Source organism: Argiope bruennichi, chromosome 4, assembly GCF_947563725.1.
Source record: "Argiope bruennichi chromosome 4, qqArgBrue1.1, whole genome shotgun sequence".
In the NCBI taxonomy this organism is placed as follows: Eukaryota; Metazoa; Arthropoda; class Arachnida; order Araneae; family Araneidae; genus Argiope; species Argiope bruennichi.
The window spans coordinates 107,538,667-107,557,069 of NC_079154.1; the positions used below are offsets into that span (position 1 = coordinate 107,538,667).

Here is an 18,403-nt window from a genome sequence, read left to right on the forward strand (position 1 = left end):
ATAATTTGATTTGTTATTATTATTTGTTATTAATTTTTTATTATTATTGCATTCATAATAATATTTTTATGTATGCAATTTTTATTTCATTGTTAGTATTAAAAATAAGTGGTTATGAGTTTATGCAAATATATTATCTTTAAAGAAAATAAGATAAGTGAAAGAAAATTTGCAGCTAGTTTTCAAATTCGATGCTTGATGCCATATATTTTATATTTAAATTGTCATTATGTGTATTTTTAATGTATTTTTCAGGACACAAAACAATTCATTCATAAATAATCATTCATTATGAATATATATGTGCCGAATTTTATGGCTGTTGGTGCTGTAAATTGCAGCGCACGAATTTATCCATTTTTATATATGTACATAATTCCCAAGTTCGTAAATTAAGCAATCAAACATTTTATTGCTGCGAAGCCATATGTAGGTAGAAATTATTAAATTAAAAATATATTAAACATAATGGATCATGAGATTTAATTTAAGAATTGGTTTTAAATAATTTCAAAGAACACCTTTGCGCCAATGAAGAGCCGCTGTGGCCTGGTGGTAAAGTCACGGCTTCAGAACCGGAGGATCCGATTCCGCCGAAGAACCGTTAGATAAACGGGTCTGATGCACCTCCCCCCACTGGTGTGGTGTGGAAGTTTGGAGAGGAAGTGCCAGCTCAGGTGTCGTCCTAGTCATCTGTCTGCGGTTAAAAATTACGTAATCCGTCCCAAAATAATCCTAGTGTTGCTTTAAAACAGGAAGTTAATATCAAACCAAACTTGCACTAATGAGATCTGAAGACTTAATATTTGTACTAAGAAAGCATACGCAATTAGCTTTTCGCAATAGATAATACGTTTTCAACCTTTATATCGCATGATTAATGCATTCTGTATTAACTATGTATTTAATCTGTAAAAGTGAAACCAATTCTTTCGGTCAATCGAAACAAGGTGATGAATCAAATTTGTATTAGATAAAGAATGTTCAATTTTATTATACCTTATTATGCGGAAATCATAATATCAGAAAGTCATATTAATCGTGTATTTAAGCTATATAGGCGAAACCAATTCATTTCAGCATTATTAAAATAGGGTGACGAATAAAGTACTATCTAATATTTAATTGTATTATGCCTTATAATGTGGAAATAATAATATCGGAAAGTCGTGTTATAATAAAAGTTGTGACGCAGAGGCATAGAGAGAAATTAACAAGGGAGCATAGATTCCCGGCGCATTCTGAGATAATGCTATTGAGACAAAATATTAGCAGATTTATAAAGTCAATAATGCTACTTCGATTAATAATAATAGCATTAAAGTCTATAATACTACTTTATAAAGTCAAAAGTAATAGGGATGAAAAAACAACAATACAATGCCTCAGATGCCATTTACTCTTGCTAACTCATTGATAATGATTAAAAGCGAAAACAACATATTATGCCCCAAATGCTACTTACACTCACTACGACATAGCTGTAGTGATTTAGTCTAACGCATCTAACTCTGTTATGAGAGATTGTGGCGTCTTTTATTGGTCAAAGTAACCTTGGACAGCACAGATATCATGTGAGGTAGAAGTCAAGCTTAGCTCTTATATATATTGGTGGAGAAATATCAAGGGCAACTAACTCATATTGGAATTTCACTTGGAGGAAAAGCCAGAAATTCTCCAACAGCCATACCGAATGAAGTGAATTATTCTTTGCAAAGCGATCTTCCAGTTTTTGTATAATGTTATTTAAGAGACAATAGCCAGAGAATAGAATTCGCAATCTTCTTCATCCAATTAATGTTCTTCAGTATGCTTTAAGACAAAACATCATGAAATGTGGCATGCAGTGTATTTCGAAGAGTTATCGCAAATTTTTTTCTGTTGTGCATAGGAAACATATTACTACTGTTTGCATATGCAGTAAATCCCCCTTCCCTTTCTTTCTTTTTTTTCCAAAATGCACAAAAACTTTTGATAAAGAAAACTTAATATTTCACAAAATCAAAATCTGATAGACTTCATTAATAAAAAGGTTATAGTGATAATCTTTAAATTGGAAAGTAAATCTTGTGTCTTGCTAATAAAGTCTTCATCCAGAAATCCAGTAAATTAGAATGCAGTTTTCAAAACTAAATAACATTAAACGATTTATCCTTATTAATGATCTCATTATCTCAGATAAACTAGATTAATAAAAAAAATAACGAGCTAATTTAAAAACCAAGCAGCAAATAGTTCAAAATCTATTTCATTACCAAATCTGCGAATCTAACTGTCGTCTGAATTTCCGTTCAAACAGACGTCTGACCTTTGAATCGAAATACCGCTCTTATATTGTTTTTCAGGAGACTGGAAAGTAGGAAGATGAGCAAAACCTGTTTCACTCTTGATAGTGATATTTTCTCGTCCTTGATACCTGAGGCTAACAATTCCTCAAACAAAACAAAACTGATACATATATATATATGAATGGATGGATATATAGTTATCTACATTAAAAAAAGTAAAATGAGAAAAAAAAAACTGTATGCTATAAAAGAATGACAGAGAAGAAGTTTTTCAAAGAAAGCAATCATCTAATTGTAATGGATTACAAAATGTTATTCCGCTACGTGAGGCACAGCCCATTTCTTCCGTTTTGTAACTGAAGGCGTTGAACGTAGGGGCGTAGAATCCTCATTACCTGGGGGCTCAAAAAAATGTATGGGACTAGGGTAGATAAAATGGATAATAATGAAGGATTATTATAATACCTATCGCGTATGAACGCCATGTTGGAGTCACTAGTCGTGTGTGTGTGTGCGTGCGCGTGTGTGTGCGTTAAATTAGATAGCATATAAAAATAAAAGGGCTTGGTTTGTATTATTTATTGGCACAAGAGCCACATTTGGCCATACTGCACTAAAAATAAAAGGGAAAAGATTATAATATTCATAGTAAATAAAGACTTTTATTTCGAATATATTGCAATGTAGCACATGAGCGAAATGAATTATATACCGCATAAATATGCAATATTGGCAAGTAAAAAGAAACTAAAAAAAGATATTTGTCTCTTTTTATTTAGTTTCTAATTAGGCCAATAAGGCTCCCAATAGAACCAATAGGGTCTTAGTTTCCAATTTGGTCTCCAATTTAGGCTTTTATAAGAGAAATGACTAATTTACAGAAAAGATAATTATTGCCGCTTACAAAATTTACTCAAATGGGATTTTATTTAAAATCAATAAAAGTTTGTTATTTAGCCCATATATAAATTTCTTTATCTTTAACAGATGAAGGGGATCGCAGTTCCGTTTGATAGTTGAGCACACCACTGCTTTAGCTTTTTTTATACTGTTATCAAGGATCATCTCATGATTAGACAGCTCTGCAGTAACTTTAATTTCTTAAAGAATAACTACAAAAATATATCTAATAGTATATCCACAAAAGAAATTGCTAGCTCTTAAGTTTAGAACTTACTCATAAAACGAAGCCATTATGGTTAGATTTGAAATGTGTAACAGAAAGGTAAGAAACAAAAAAAAATTGGAGCTAATGGAAAATAAATAAATGAAGGTGTGGGCTTTTCTTTTCTTTTTTTTTTCTTGTAGATAGCAAAAGTAAATTACCATTTTTAAATTTAATTTGGAATATGACTGATACAACAAAAAAAACTTGCTATGATCGTGTTTAATGAAACATCAGTTATTGCAGATATAATAAAGTCTCATTAAATATTTTCAAAAATTGATTCGATAAAGGAAATAATACGAAAAGCATTAACATTCATTGTATTAAAAATTTATCATATATCGCTCATATTTTTTTCTCTGCAACCTAATACAAAATGTCCTACAAAGACACGTACTTAAATTTCCTTAACCAAACATAAAAGAACATTAAATAATATAATAAAAACCAAATGATCTCATTTCCATTTTCATAATAACATCAAAGCCTAACAATGTACCAGAGGCATTGACACAAAGAATTTTCTTTTTCACTGTAACATGTCCGGAAATTGGATCTTCAATTGTGTTGAATATCAGCTTCAAAGGAAGGTAACACAGCAGCCTTGATGTACCAAAATTAAGAAGTTAATCATTCATATTCATAAATCAGTCAATGAACCTTGGAAAAAAATGTGAGTAGGCTTAATTCATTGCAAGGTTGAGCCTTGTCAAAACACGATAGCAATATTTGGATGTGCGTGGTCGGATCGGACTTGACAAATGATCAGAGGTCAGCGATAAAAACAATTTATTTTTAGAACAATAGAACTTTAGGCTTGACTCAAGGAATGTAGGATGTTAATTTGTTGCTAAACTCAAATCACTTTCTCAAATGATTAATCAATGTAACGATTTCATTCTTTTGCCATACAAGTATTATCATGGAGCTTTCTAACGATGATTGTCTCCATAACGATTCATTTTAGAATTCAAGATAGGATTGACTCTTGACAGATTTCATCTTTAATAGTATTCGTTTTTAAAATTATTTAAAGTAGAAGTTAGGTCCTAGATTTGTAATCTGTCGCGCATCTGAGTGGAGCTAGAATCAGGAAAAATTGTCTTAGAATCAGGAGAATTAATATTTATATCTTATTCAAATCAAAACAAAATTGGCAATTTTTTACACTACAAGAGGAATTATTCTTAATAACTTTTCGGATTATATATATATATATATATATATATATATATATATATATATCCAAATAATGTCCTTTTTATCCACTCTATCTCTCATAATTGCGTATATTTTTTTTCTATATTTAATCAGTTTAATTTTATATAGAAAGTGATTATATCTATAATATCAATAAAAAGAAATATGCAGGTTTAGTCATATTATTCATATATGATACCTTATAAATTAATACATTCCAATAAAATCAACAATCATTCCTCAAGTACAGATTTTAATAAATTTTTTGGCATAATGATATGCACTATGACTGAATTTCGTAAAAGATTTTATCCATTATTCATTATTTTAAAAACGAGCATAAAAGCGAGCTATATTTTTAAAATATATTCCTGGGGATTCCGCGTTGACATTATAGAAGCATGAATTTCAGTTAACCACATATTTGCTGTCATGCAGGATGACGTTATTCAAATACATTATGTAGATTCAAGACGAATTTCAATGCTGAATTTTATCTTTTAAAATAGAAGGATATGTTGCGATTGTGAATTCAGCTTATACAATAATGCATTTGTTTTCATGTATGATCTTTTTTATAGCATATTGCATATTTTACAGCTCAAATTTTAATAAAATAACTCGAAAAATTTGAGGAAAGTCCGAAATTCTACACGTTTTCTATAGAAATATCTGTATTTGAAATGTTCGTAAAGAAAAACTATTTGGAAAAAGGACGGTGTTTTCCCTTCAAATAGCCAGGATCTATAGAGCCTTAAATATTGAAAGTGAAGTAGCAGCGTACCTATACATTTTTCGCGTCCTCATTATATTTGATTGAAAAAGCGGCATAAATTTATCATTGCTTTATCTACATGGAATACCCTAAAACTGATTATTGGGTCTTCAATAATCTTTTGTCGCACTGTCGTTACGTCATTGCCTTATAAACAACCTAAATATAAGCAAATGGCTTTTAATTTGAATTAAGCCTATAGGCACATTTAGGTACTATTTAGTCCTAGGAAGTGCGTATTTATCATGAGCTTTTTTAATAAATTGGTAAATTTATTTTCATATTTCAACACTTTTTTTTAACTTGACATCCTCTTAATGATTTATTTTTTGTTGAATTCTTTCAATACATTTGCCGAAATGTTTCCGTTACTTTTTTTTATTATTATTACATGACATCCACATTTGAGTATTAAGTAGATGATAGCTGTTTTATAAATAATGTAATAAAAAATAAACGCAATGAAACATATGAAAACTGACCAATTATTTTACGCAAAACGTTAATTTTATTCTAATATTTTATAATTCATATAATTTGTAATTTTTTTACAAATGCACATGGAAACAGGCTGCTAATGTTTTTTTAGTTGGTCTCTCTGCGGCCTGCCTTAATCTTGCGGCTATAGGCAACAGCCTAGTTTGCTTAGTCAGAAATCCACTATTGGTCAGTAGTAATCCTTTTTTGTATGAATAGCAAGATGCGAAGCGTGTGTTGCTTCAGATATCTAGTACTTCGAACACTTACTTCAAGTACTCCTCACACTTGTTATTCTAATTACCATTTCGTAACTGTCATACTGGGTCTTGTAATACAACATTCTTAAAAGTTAGTTGTTTTGCTATTGGTAGATGATATTCAATTAACTCTACGCTGCACTAATCTGATATTTTTGTGTGTGTGTTTTCTACCATATTCTATTTCAAAAATGACTCGTCCTTTGCTTGCTTTTAAAGTCTGATTATAATGGTAAATCTGCTTTTAAAGTTTGACTAGCATGGTTGACCTGCTTTTAAAGTTTAACTAGTATGGTAGGTATGCTCTTGAAGTTCGACAAGAATGGCTGGCTTACTCTCAAAATTTGATTAATATAGCTGACCTGTTCTTAAAGTCTGTGGCAGACATACTTTTGAAGTTGCACTAGTATGACTGGCTTATTCAAGGTTGACTAAAATAGAAGATATACTCTTAAAGTTTGACTAATATGTCTTATTTGCTCTTATAAGTTTCAACGACCTTTCAAAACAAAACAAAATTAATAAAAGATGCCATAAAAATTAAAAATAAAAATGTCTGTAACACTTGATAATAAAATTTAAAAGCTTGAAATATCTTAAGCAATAAATGTATGCAATTGTGCTTTAAAGCTTTCTTTCAAAAATTAATTACTATGTAAAGACTACGAATAACTGGATAGTAAGATAAAAATAGAATCAACTTTGACTTTTCTTCCTTTGAGTTCGTCTGTGAAAATTTGAAACATTACAAAGCTTTCTAGGATTCCACTTGTGAGAAAGATACTTTAAAAAAAAATTAGTTTCCTCGTTTTTGTTATACAGCAATCATCGCTACTTTCGATATGTATCATCGTCATTAAAACGCAATTTGTTCAAATAATTATTAGTTACATTTCATTTTCTCACGATCACATGCGAAGAACAAAAAAAAACCTATAAGTGTTGCCATTTATTCCCAAATAAAACTCTTGTGCAAAGCAGTGATATCGTTTTTGCTTATGAGTCCATTAATTGTGATTCGGTTTTTTTTTATTAACTTTCCCTTTTGCATATATTTTATACAGAAACAGATATCGGAACGACTCACCAACCTACAAGTTTAATTAACAAATATTGGTTGCGGTCATGCGCAGTGATGCAAGACTAATGAACTTAAAGTTTCTTTCTTATTTTCCTTTATCTTATACTTTTTTGCACAACAATCTGTTTTTCTGTTCACGTAAAGCGTATAAACACAAAAAAAGAAGCAGTAGTTCACTTTCGCTTTCTCCATTTAAAAATGGTCAAACTCAAATTAATTAAAACTGATTGGGAGGAAGTAGAAAGTGACTTAATTTGGCTCGATTTATTTCCGAAATTAAGTCACTTCCTGCTATCTAGAGAAAAAAGAATACATTAACGGGAAATCTAGTGGCGTACTTCCATTTTTTTCATTATTCATTCATTGCAATACTCAGTGAAAAACGCTAATTGACACTAAGAAATATTTTTAAACTGTAAATTTACCTACAGTTCAATAAATTTTATACAAACAAACGATATGCTTCATTCAAGTTATAATTCTTATTTTTTTTTTTAAAAAAAAACGTTGAAAACAATCAGAAAATTAAACATTCTTGAAAATATAACAACCACGATAAAAAGCCTAAAATAAGTCAAACAACAATAATAGATTTTCGTCATATTAGCATGCCATTTTGGAGAAACACAGGAACTATATTTGCTGAGATTGGTCTCGGAATTCTAAACCATGATCAGATGATTCCATAAATTTTATACAGACAAACAAAATGCTTCATTTAAGTTACAATTCTTATTCTTATAAAAATAAACCCTGGAAACAACCGAAAAATTAAAGATCCTTGAAAATATAACAACCACGGTAATAAGTCCAAAATGCGAGTCAAACAAACAATAATTGATTATCGTCATATTAGAGTATCAATTTTAGTGTAACATGGGAGCTATATTTGCTGAGAATGATCTCGAAATTCTGAACCATGATCAGATGATTCAATAAATTTTATACAAACAAACAAAATGCTTCATTTAAGTTACAATTCTTATTTTTATGTATATAAAAAAAACATTAAAAAATCGGAAAATTAAAGTTTTTGAAAAATATAACAACCACAATAATAAGCCCAAAATAAGTCAAACAAACAATAATCGGTTTTCCTCATATTAGCAGGCCATTTTAGAATAACATAAGAGCTATATTTGCTGAGATCGGTCTCGAAATTCTGAACCATGATCAGATGACGTTACGACAAACGCAATATATGAACTTCATTTTTCTCTCAAACCTCATATCTGAATCAGCGAGAAGACGCCTAGCTTTTTACACCAAATTTGATGTATAAGTCAAATTTTCGGAAGAACAGGGTTTCAGACATGGAGCCCTCTTATTTAAAGCCAAGAACTTGCGACTGAGCAATAACTTTGGCGAGAAGAGAGGGATGTAAGAGAAATTGGCTTTTATGGAAGTTCTGATTTGGCATCAAAATATTTTAATACAAATCTTATATTAGAAAAATGGTTAATGTTGCCTTCAATCAAAATATATTTGCTTTGGATTCTGGAATACAAATGTCAAAATGTTTAGTTCATATTTATTATTCATAGAGTTAAGTTTACTGATAAATATTTTTCCTTGGAAATATTGTAAGAAATATTATATGTAGTTCCGAATTTAGGCTATCTACTGCTCCAGACAGTGTACTTCATGATTCTCTTCTATTAATAAACAGTTCAGTTTAGTTTTACAGTCTTCTTATTTAATTTAATAAGTTTCAATTAATGAACGTTCAATTTAATTAACATGTAAAATAGACATTTTATTTTTTTATAAGAAATTTTGTGATGATATATATGCTTTTTATTATGACCTACGACTAAGAGGGATCCATATTTTTGAAAAATTTTATTTAAGCATAGTCGCGGGTTTATAAGTAGGTGAAAGTGGTGCATTAGAGAGGAATCTAACTATTTATGATTTACAAAGTTTTAATATTATTCTAATATTTTATAATTCATTGCATTTTGTACAACTTTGTTGATTTATCAAACAGACTAATAGAATCTTCTAACAGATCAACCTGCGTCCACCTTCAGCTCAGCCGCTCTGGACAATTGTTTAGTCAAAAATCCCGCAGTAACGATGTGTATTATTTCATAAAATAACATCACTCAAATTTTCATTCGTCATCTTAATTATTTTGATAGCTATTGTTCGGCCAAAGGCCTTATTGTATGACATTTATTCAATAAAGAAAAGGAAGTTAATTACACTTTCCCATTTACTTTAAAATGTTGGATAAACTAATCAATCACTTTATAAAAAAAAGGAACAGAACAAAGTAAAATTTTGAATGCATTTTCCTTACATTACTTCAAGCGTTTATTTTAAAATCAAAAAACTTTAAACGACTATAATGAAATCATTTATGTTTTGCAAAGTTTTAATATTATTCTAATATTTTATAATTCATTGTATTTTGAAGAACTTTATTGATTTATCAAATAGGCTAATAGAATCCTATAAATCGATCAATCTGCACCCACCTTCATCTTAACCGCCCTAGACAATTGCCTTGGTCGGAAATTCCCCAGTAACAATGTGTATTATTTCATAAAACGGGACTCAGTTTTTTTCTTTCGTCTTCATAATTATTTTAATAACTATTATTCAACCATGACATTATTGTATGAAGAAAAGAAAGCTAATTACTCTTTAAAATTTATTTTAAAATGATGAATAAACTAATCAAGCAGAAGAAAAAAATACTGCAAAAGATGAGCATCAGAAAGTAAAATTTTGAATTTACTTTTTTCACATTGCTACAAGCGATTATTTTAAAAATAAGATAACTTTAAAAGACTATAATATGCAATTACCAAAAGCTGTTTTCTCGGCAAACACTACGCTTTCAGCTTTCTATTTGATTTCGCCACAAGTATTGCAAAAACAATTTTGATATGAATGAATAATATACCTAGTCCTTGAGAAATTTGAAATGAATTTAGTAAATATGAAATTAATGGTGAACAAAGTGAGGCTTTCATTCAGAAAGTCACGCTTTATTTACTATGCGGAGGTTATGAAACTAATGCAGTGTAAGAAAACCTACGACCTCAATAAGCTGAGCAAATCAATAAAAGTTACTGAGTCAGAGTCGTTGCTATTTCCGTTTTCGCTAATAGTTAAAATACATTCATAGGTCAGTACCGTGTCCTCCTTATGCAGTTATGTATCATTCCTTTTGCTATTAAGAAATTAAACCGCAGAATGGAAAAATGTTACAAAGGCACTTTGTTCTCTTGGGTGTTGTTTCTCATATAATAAAGGTATTAATAAATTATTCATAAAATATTCATATTTAATAGAACATGGAATAAAAAGGATTAAAATATAAATGAAAAGGAGGATGTTTGCTAAATGTATGGAAGCTATTTTTAGAAAAAAGAAATCTTAACAACGGCTAATTTGCTATTTAATTATAATTATCATCTTTTTTTCAAAAATAAGTTTGAATAGACTTACTTTTATTTTTTGAGATCTAAGGTGCATTAATTTATAACGTTTATCGCGAGACTATGGATTACATTTAATACTAAAAATTTCATTTAAAACATGAATTAGCAATTTGATAACAATTTTAGAAAGCAAACATTAATACAATCGTCATCTTATTCACATCAATTCTGGAGTACAAAACGGAAAATATTTGTATAAAAGTGCCCGAAAATTCTTGTATTTCAAATACCTTTCGTTTTAAAATTTATTTCTTTGTACATAATTGTAAAATTTAACACACAGACCAAATTAAAAAATTTTAATAGTTTAAAGTGCTTTTAGATTTTGTTCATTTAAAGCTCAAAGCGTGAATTTCGAAAACTAATCTTTTTTTTATTCCCAATTTCTTTGGTATACCTTTTTTCCCTCTCAATATTTAAATCAAAGCATGTACTTTCTCTGCGGTATTCCGATTTACTTGCTATACTGCATGTTAAATATAATTATTAAAATGAAAATAACTATAGCATACATTATTTAATATGCATAAATCATATAAATACTTGTTTGGTATCTAACATAAATTGTGTTTAACATTTTCCTATGATGATGCATTTTAATTTTTTATATTATCATTTCAGATAATACTAATACATTTTTTCTGAATAGAATAATTCAGAAACAGTGTAAATTGTATTTCAAGAAAATTTTGAGATCTACACCATAAATGTTCCTTCAACTCCGTATAACTTCCATAAAAGTAGCATGATAAGCATAAATGGCTGTCTTCTAAAAAAATTCTGGATTTATTTCTTTTATTTAATTATTAGATTTTCAAATATTTGATTATATATTAATCAAACCATTTCATGAAAAGGAATCGAAAGCAAATTTATCAACGTTAAAAAAAAAGAATAGCATATATAATCATATTTTGGCTTTTAATGCGAAGTTCAATCAAAAATTCAATGCTTTAAGTGTTCAAATGATTACAATAATAATATTTGTTATCAGGTAAACAATGCTGTCTAGTGCTCAAAACGGGTTTTTGAGATAAGATAAAAAAAAAAGTAATATTATTGTCATTTCTACAACAAGTGCAATAAAAAAATGCAATAAAATTTTTTTTTTTTTTTTTACTATTTATTTTTAATCTCATAAAACATTTTTAAAGAGTGCTATAAATTCCGTTAAATGAAATAACTTTCAAAGTGCTTTTACATTTTAGCAAGGAATTAACTCTCGATAATAGTTCTAATCATACAAAAAAAGAAAAAAAATATTTCTGCAATGTATTACTATTTAAATTGCATTTTCATTACTGGCCGAATTATTTTATAGTTAAATTTTTTATAAAGAGATTACAGTTGCAAAGAGACCATAAAATATAATTCCATATTCCATTTTCAATAAAACAAATGCATAATATATTACACAATTATTTTCACGACCTGCAGTTTGGCCCTTTAGAAGGACATAAGCGGTGTCGCAAAAATAAGAAGAAAAATCTAGAAGAATGAATTATAAAATTTAAAAAATTAGGCACTGATATCAAATAAGGAATTAAAAAAAAAACATTCTTTGAAAAAAATGCTCGATTTCAAAAATAATTAAGTCGCAAGGAAAATACTTTAATTATTATTTTGTACTCCAAAGTTCATTGGATAAAATAATAAAATGTAGCAAAATTCATTAAAATGTGGCAGGAGGGGACGCTTGAAATCAACATGAAAAATTTAGACTCAAAAAATAAGAGCTCAGAACTATTTCGTTACAACATTTAGACAAAAATCGCTGGGTTTTTTTTTTTCACAGTTTTATTTTTCATTCTAATTTTACTGAAATTTTAAGTGATAATAAAAGTAAAAAGTCCTTACCTCCAGTTTATGTGAGTATTCCTCAGCCAGCCTTTCGTTTGCTCTGCTGATTTCTTCATTTTTCTCGAGAAGGGCTTTCCCCAACTCTGCCGCGAGTACGAGGTCCTTTTCGCGCTGGGCCAATTGTGTGTACACATCGTCACTGTCATTACAAGTCCGCTGGGCCCGTTTCTCCACCTCATTCAAATATTCTTCTAAATCACCATATAAAGATCCACACGAAGTTTGTTGCATTTCTGTGACACCGCATGCGGACATCTCTGCATCCTAGCTCCACATATCACATCTTCCGGTAGCTCTGAACCGGTGCACTGGTTAAAATTTTCAAAACGTTCTGTTAACTTCATTCATTCCAGTTTAAACAATACACAACAATGCGCTAGGTCCGCGAAAAAACGAAGTTTATACTCAAAATTCAAAATTTCCAAACCTTTCTTCTTCTTTCTCTAGATTTTCGAGACGTTAAAATTCTTCTTTCAAAATACAATATCCGTGAACAACCAATCATTCAATTGTAAGAAGAAAAGTTTTATAGAATAATCCTGCTCCAACATTTTCATTCGCTTAAAGAAAAAAAAAAAAAAATCACAGAACTAGAATATAAGCGGAAATCTTCTTCACAGATTTTTCTATCAGACGATTTATTTTCAACGAAACATATTTTTATGATATCCAACGAACATTTATCCGCTGAAAAAAAAAAAGATTTTAATTCGTTAAATGATTTATCTGATTTCACTCATCTACCTGGATCGTTCGATTTGTTTTCACGGTTATCAATGACCGGAAAATTAAAAAAAAAAAACAAGATTTTCGGAAGTGACTTCAATCGATATTGACCATGTGGAGTCGTCGAAAATACCGCATACGAACGGCGGTCCAGGTGTGTGTTGTCACTTCGAAGTCAGCTGTGGAACTGGTCGCTATTGGTAACCAGGTAGAAAGACGGGAAGTAATAATGGGGGTAAAAAGAGAAGGTGAGAGGGAAACCAACCGTTGTTTGAGAGGCTCGTATGGAGTGTTTACGTTTCGTTTCCCATTCTCGGATCAATCGGATTTTTTTTAACCATCTGACAAGATTTTCCGTTTAGTAAAACTTTCTCTTTGCACTTCTTAGTTAAAATAATAATAATTGTTACATAATAAGTAAAGCTATAATAAGCAAATAAATAAAACCAGCGGCAGTGGTCTCCCTAAAACTGTCTCGCTTATTCTCTAATTAACTTGTCATGGCAGAAATATTTTTTGGTATGAATTTAACATTTTTACTGAATCATGTAGTCATTAGCGAGTTATCAATCCCTGGCATGCGTTAATAGTATTAAAAATCGAATTTCGGTTTCACACGTGTTTTTGCTCAACCGATTGAAAGAAAAATTTGGCACAAAACTGCACTTGTAGTCACAAAATCCCACACCAAATTCCATATATTTAAGTCATTGATTTTTGAAGTTATTGCGTTTACATGTTTCTGAAAGTACAGACCGACAGACAATCAAGCCATATCCTACTGTATACATTTGACTGGCGTCTACAGTATAGATGTTAAATCTGAGTACCAAACTGCACTTGTAATCACAAAATCCGGTACCAAATTTGATATATTTAAGTAATTTGATTATTAAATTTGATATATTCCCTTACAAAATTTGATATACTAAATATGATCTAAATTATTGCGTTTACATGTTTTGAAATTACAGACCGACAGGCAGACAACCCGTTGTTGGATTTGAGGGAAAATTTGATATGTATCTACTCTATAGATTTTAAATCTGTGCATCTATCCAGCTCTCATCATTTTGTTAATTATCATGTTAACTTATATTCGAACAGCCTGACATATACTGATTTCCTCTAAACAGATTTTACACAACATTTGACTGAAATCTGCAAATTTAACGTAAAAACCAAATTTCAACCGTCTAGCTGAAAGTTACAGACAGACAGACGGACATTTTCCAAAAAAGTGTTTTTCGAGCACAGGGATGTCTAAAACGCGGAGATTCGTCAAAATCTCGTGCTCGAATTTTTTGACGATTACTATACTTTCTCTATACTACGTTTATGAGAAAGTAAAAAAGTGTCTAAAGGACTTATTTTTCCTTAAATGTAAGCTGTGATTATCTAATGCTTGCATCCTTTCGTTTCCAAAAATATATTTCCTATCAATAAACGATCTTATGAACAAATAAAAATAATCACTCAGTAACTAGTTTTTTTAATACCATTAAGTAATGGGATAATTAATGTTATTTCATGTATTTCTATATCAATTACAAAACAATATATAAATACCATAAAATTTAAATTTAAATTATATATTTCAGATAAAATTCTATGTGCATAATAGTTGCTATTTGCAGTATAGTTTATTTAATTATTTGAAATCTCATAAAGATGTGAATCCATTTAAAATCTGTTTAGATTTTTATTGATTATTATAGATATTCGTATTTATGGCACAATTTTGAAATTAGAAAAATTGAATATTAGTAATTCTTCAATAAAATTAACTATGAGAATCAATTAAAATTAATCCTTCGTTCGAATATTAGTAATTTTTCAACAAAATTAGCTATAAGAATCAATTAAAATTAAGGTTTCATTGAGCGAAGATTTAATAAAATTCGTATTACTAAACAAAATTAAAATTACGGACATTACATAACGAATAGATAACAATAATATACAAAACAAATATAAGTCAAATTTATTAAACTTTTAATTTTGAACAGTTCCTAAAATTTTATTGCATCATCTATTTTTTTACAACTTACAATTTAAGTTTTATTTTATACAGTTAATTTGCTAAATTATATCATTTTTTTTCGTTTGTAAACCAAATATAAAAAAAAAAAATTCTTATGACAAAAATAATCTTTAACTGCGCAACTTCATCACTTTATTTTCAAAAAACCGAGTTCCTAAATCTTGTGTCATTTTCATTTCCCACTTACCCCATACGGAGCTCATGCTTCCATCTGCTTTTACCTGACGTCACTGCTTTGCGGCCAATGAAAAGTGCCGAAAAAGTGGCAGCAGAAACGCCTAAGTAAGCGTGTCGTTGACAGATGAAGCGGTTCCTTCAAATCAGGAAACAGCTGGTAAATGAAAAAGATATCTGCTGCCATCAAAACGCATTCATAAATCCCGCGGAAGTTTCTGTTTTGGTTTCAGTTTTAAAATGGTGATGTTCCAGTCCAAATTGAAAACCGAGTACAAGACCAAATGTCTTAGGAATATAATTTGCAACACTCGCTGTATTTTATTTTTCATTCGATTCAGGAAGAAAATGCTCGTTTTACAAATTCCCGCGTAAAATATCTGTGTTCACAAAGAAATGTTTTTCTTTTCTTTACTTCTTTTTATTTCTTTCACAGAGAATAGTAAATGGAAAGATATTTTATTTTGTTTCCGTGGAGAATTTCTGGTATTCAGGATTATGAATTTATTCATAAAATTTTTTTGATTGTTTATTTCTTTTTATGTGTGTAGTTGGAAAACTGACTAAAATAATCATAAAGAATGTACATTTTAATGCAATTCAAAATAAATATCCTAGCATAAGCACTACATTTGAAAAGCATGTTAATAAATTTTTAAGACACTGATCACTGATTAATAAATTTTTAAGGCACTGATCACTGATTAATAAATTTTTAAGACACTGAATTATTTAAAAATAAATGAAGACATGTCGACTTGACATATTTTATTTACCGATAATTCAAAACAGTTTTAGTAATTAAATTTTACTCTTAAGACTGATGTTTTGAGTATAGAAAATTTAAAAGAGATAGTTATGTTTCATTCCGAGAAAAAGCAATGCAAATATTAATTTTTTTTTTTCGAATTTATAATTTGTTGTCCGAGTTTATTTTTAAAAAATCAGAGAGAAAAATTTCCCTGCCTAGTATGAACTTAAATTTTTGCATACGTCTTATTAAAATTGTTTAAAAATTGTCTCTTATTGACTTACCAAAAGTTATTCAAACCAAACGTTTCACTAGAAATTCTTGAATAATGAAAAATGATTATTGGAATTTTAAATTTGATAACATTTGACCTTTGACCAATTTATCGAATTATTTGAATTTTATTTCTTTTGGATTACTTATATCCTAAAAATTTTGGAAATGTTCTGATACAATATGGTTCACTGAATCAATGTCTTTTATATAAAAATAGTATTCATGACAATGCATGATTTTAGTGATGAATATTTAACCACGGCTATTAACAGAAGGCAAACTTTTTAATCTAATTATATGAAATTAAATGCATTATTTGTTTGATTATTTTCTTCCACAATCCTTGACGGATTCCGATGAAATTTGGCACATATATGTATCATAAACAAGGATCAACTACGGTATTAAAAAATCGTTATGCCCCTTCTAAAGGGGGAAAGGAAGAGGATGAAATAAAAGTGAGTAATTTTTAATGTTTTTATTTTATTATTATTATTATTATTATTAAATGGTTTCAGAACATTGCACAAATCTATTTTTACACCAAAAAAAAATGTTAAAAAAATTATTAAAATTAGAAAATTATCTTTTTTAATTACATCAATTTCATTTCTGTAACTAATTCTCTAACGATAATTTTTATATTATTTTTCTGATCTTTTCATTTTAGCAATCCTAATTTTTTTTAAATTTCTTTTCCTAATTTTTAAAACTATTTTTCCAAATAAATTTAAATACGATCCGTAACAATTCCTTTCATATTATTAAAATAGTAGAAATATTGAATTTATTTCACTTTTTAATTACATCTATCACTTAATTACATCACAGCTTTTACCTACGTTATAGCTAAGTTCTTTCGAATATTTCCACTTCTGTTTTTAATTTTTAGTAAGAGCAACGTTTAATGCTTTTAACCAATAATTTATCTTTAAATGCCGTCTTTTAAAATTGCTGCAGTTTCTTTCGACTTTATTTTGTCTTATATTCCGCTAATTTTAATTTTTTAATGTAACCAATTGGCCTATTATATGCTTTATTAAATATCGTTTATTTAATTAGAGTTCATTGAATAAGACTTTATTTCATTTAATTTGTTTATTAATTTTCTTTGAATTATTATAGATTTTATCGTCTTAGTTACAGAGTCCTACTTTTTAAAACGTGTCAACAGACACTTTCTTCTACGTTTGCATTTCCTAACTATACATTTTTGCCCTCGTTTTTACTTTGTAGTATCTAGAATTCGGGCATTGTTTTTCTTGTTAACCATTACTGTCATATCATGAGACCTCAAAATCCAAACTCTGAATTACAAAATCTGCACGAATCAAGAAATATTTCCTTACAAGAATAAATATAATAATAAATAATCTTTTTTAAAAAATCTTTATTTGCATGCATGTTGGTGTTTTATTAAACACACATTACATCTGGCACCTTGAAATTTATTATTTACTTAAGCATTATCTGTATTTAATAAATATTAAATTTCTGTTTTTAGGAACAGTTGAAATTAAGGTGTTTACGTGTACTATTACGTCAAGTATTAAATAAAAGAAATCGTAAGTATCTAAAGCAAAAAAAAAAAAAAAAAAAAAAAAATCGTGTACACTATTTTTTCTTCAAACTTAATTTTTTAAAGTGCCAAAATCAACCTAGAAACTTCATACAACAAAACCTTATTGAATGAGCATAATTCTTTCCCGAAATCTTACTAGTTAGGCGAAACACTTTTTTCGCCATAGGAATCCATGTAAAATAGAACAATGCATTTCATTCCGAAAAAAAAAGTACTCAGACAATTTTGCAATAGTGTAATTTATGATTTATGATAAATGCTTTAAAAAAATGGAAAATTGTCTAAA

The 18,403-nt window shown here is 28.8% G+C and overlaps 1 protein-coding gene across 1 annotated transcript in view; it reads right to left on the reverse strand.

Annotated features, from left to right (window-relative positions):
• The window catches only part of LOC129966633 (bicaudal D-related protein homolog), a 144,340-nt gene extending 130,877 nt beyond the window's left edge, over positions 1-13,463 (reverse strand). The window contains exon 1 of the mRNA XM_056081132.1: positions 12,562-13,463. Coding sequence (XP_055937107.1) covers positions 12,562-12,819 — 258 coding nt within the window. The 5' untranslated portion in view covers positions 12,820-13,463. The remainder of the gene's footprint in view (positions 1-12,561) is intronic.
• Positions 13,464-18,403: the final 4,940 nt, after the last annotated feature.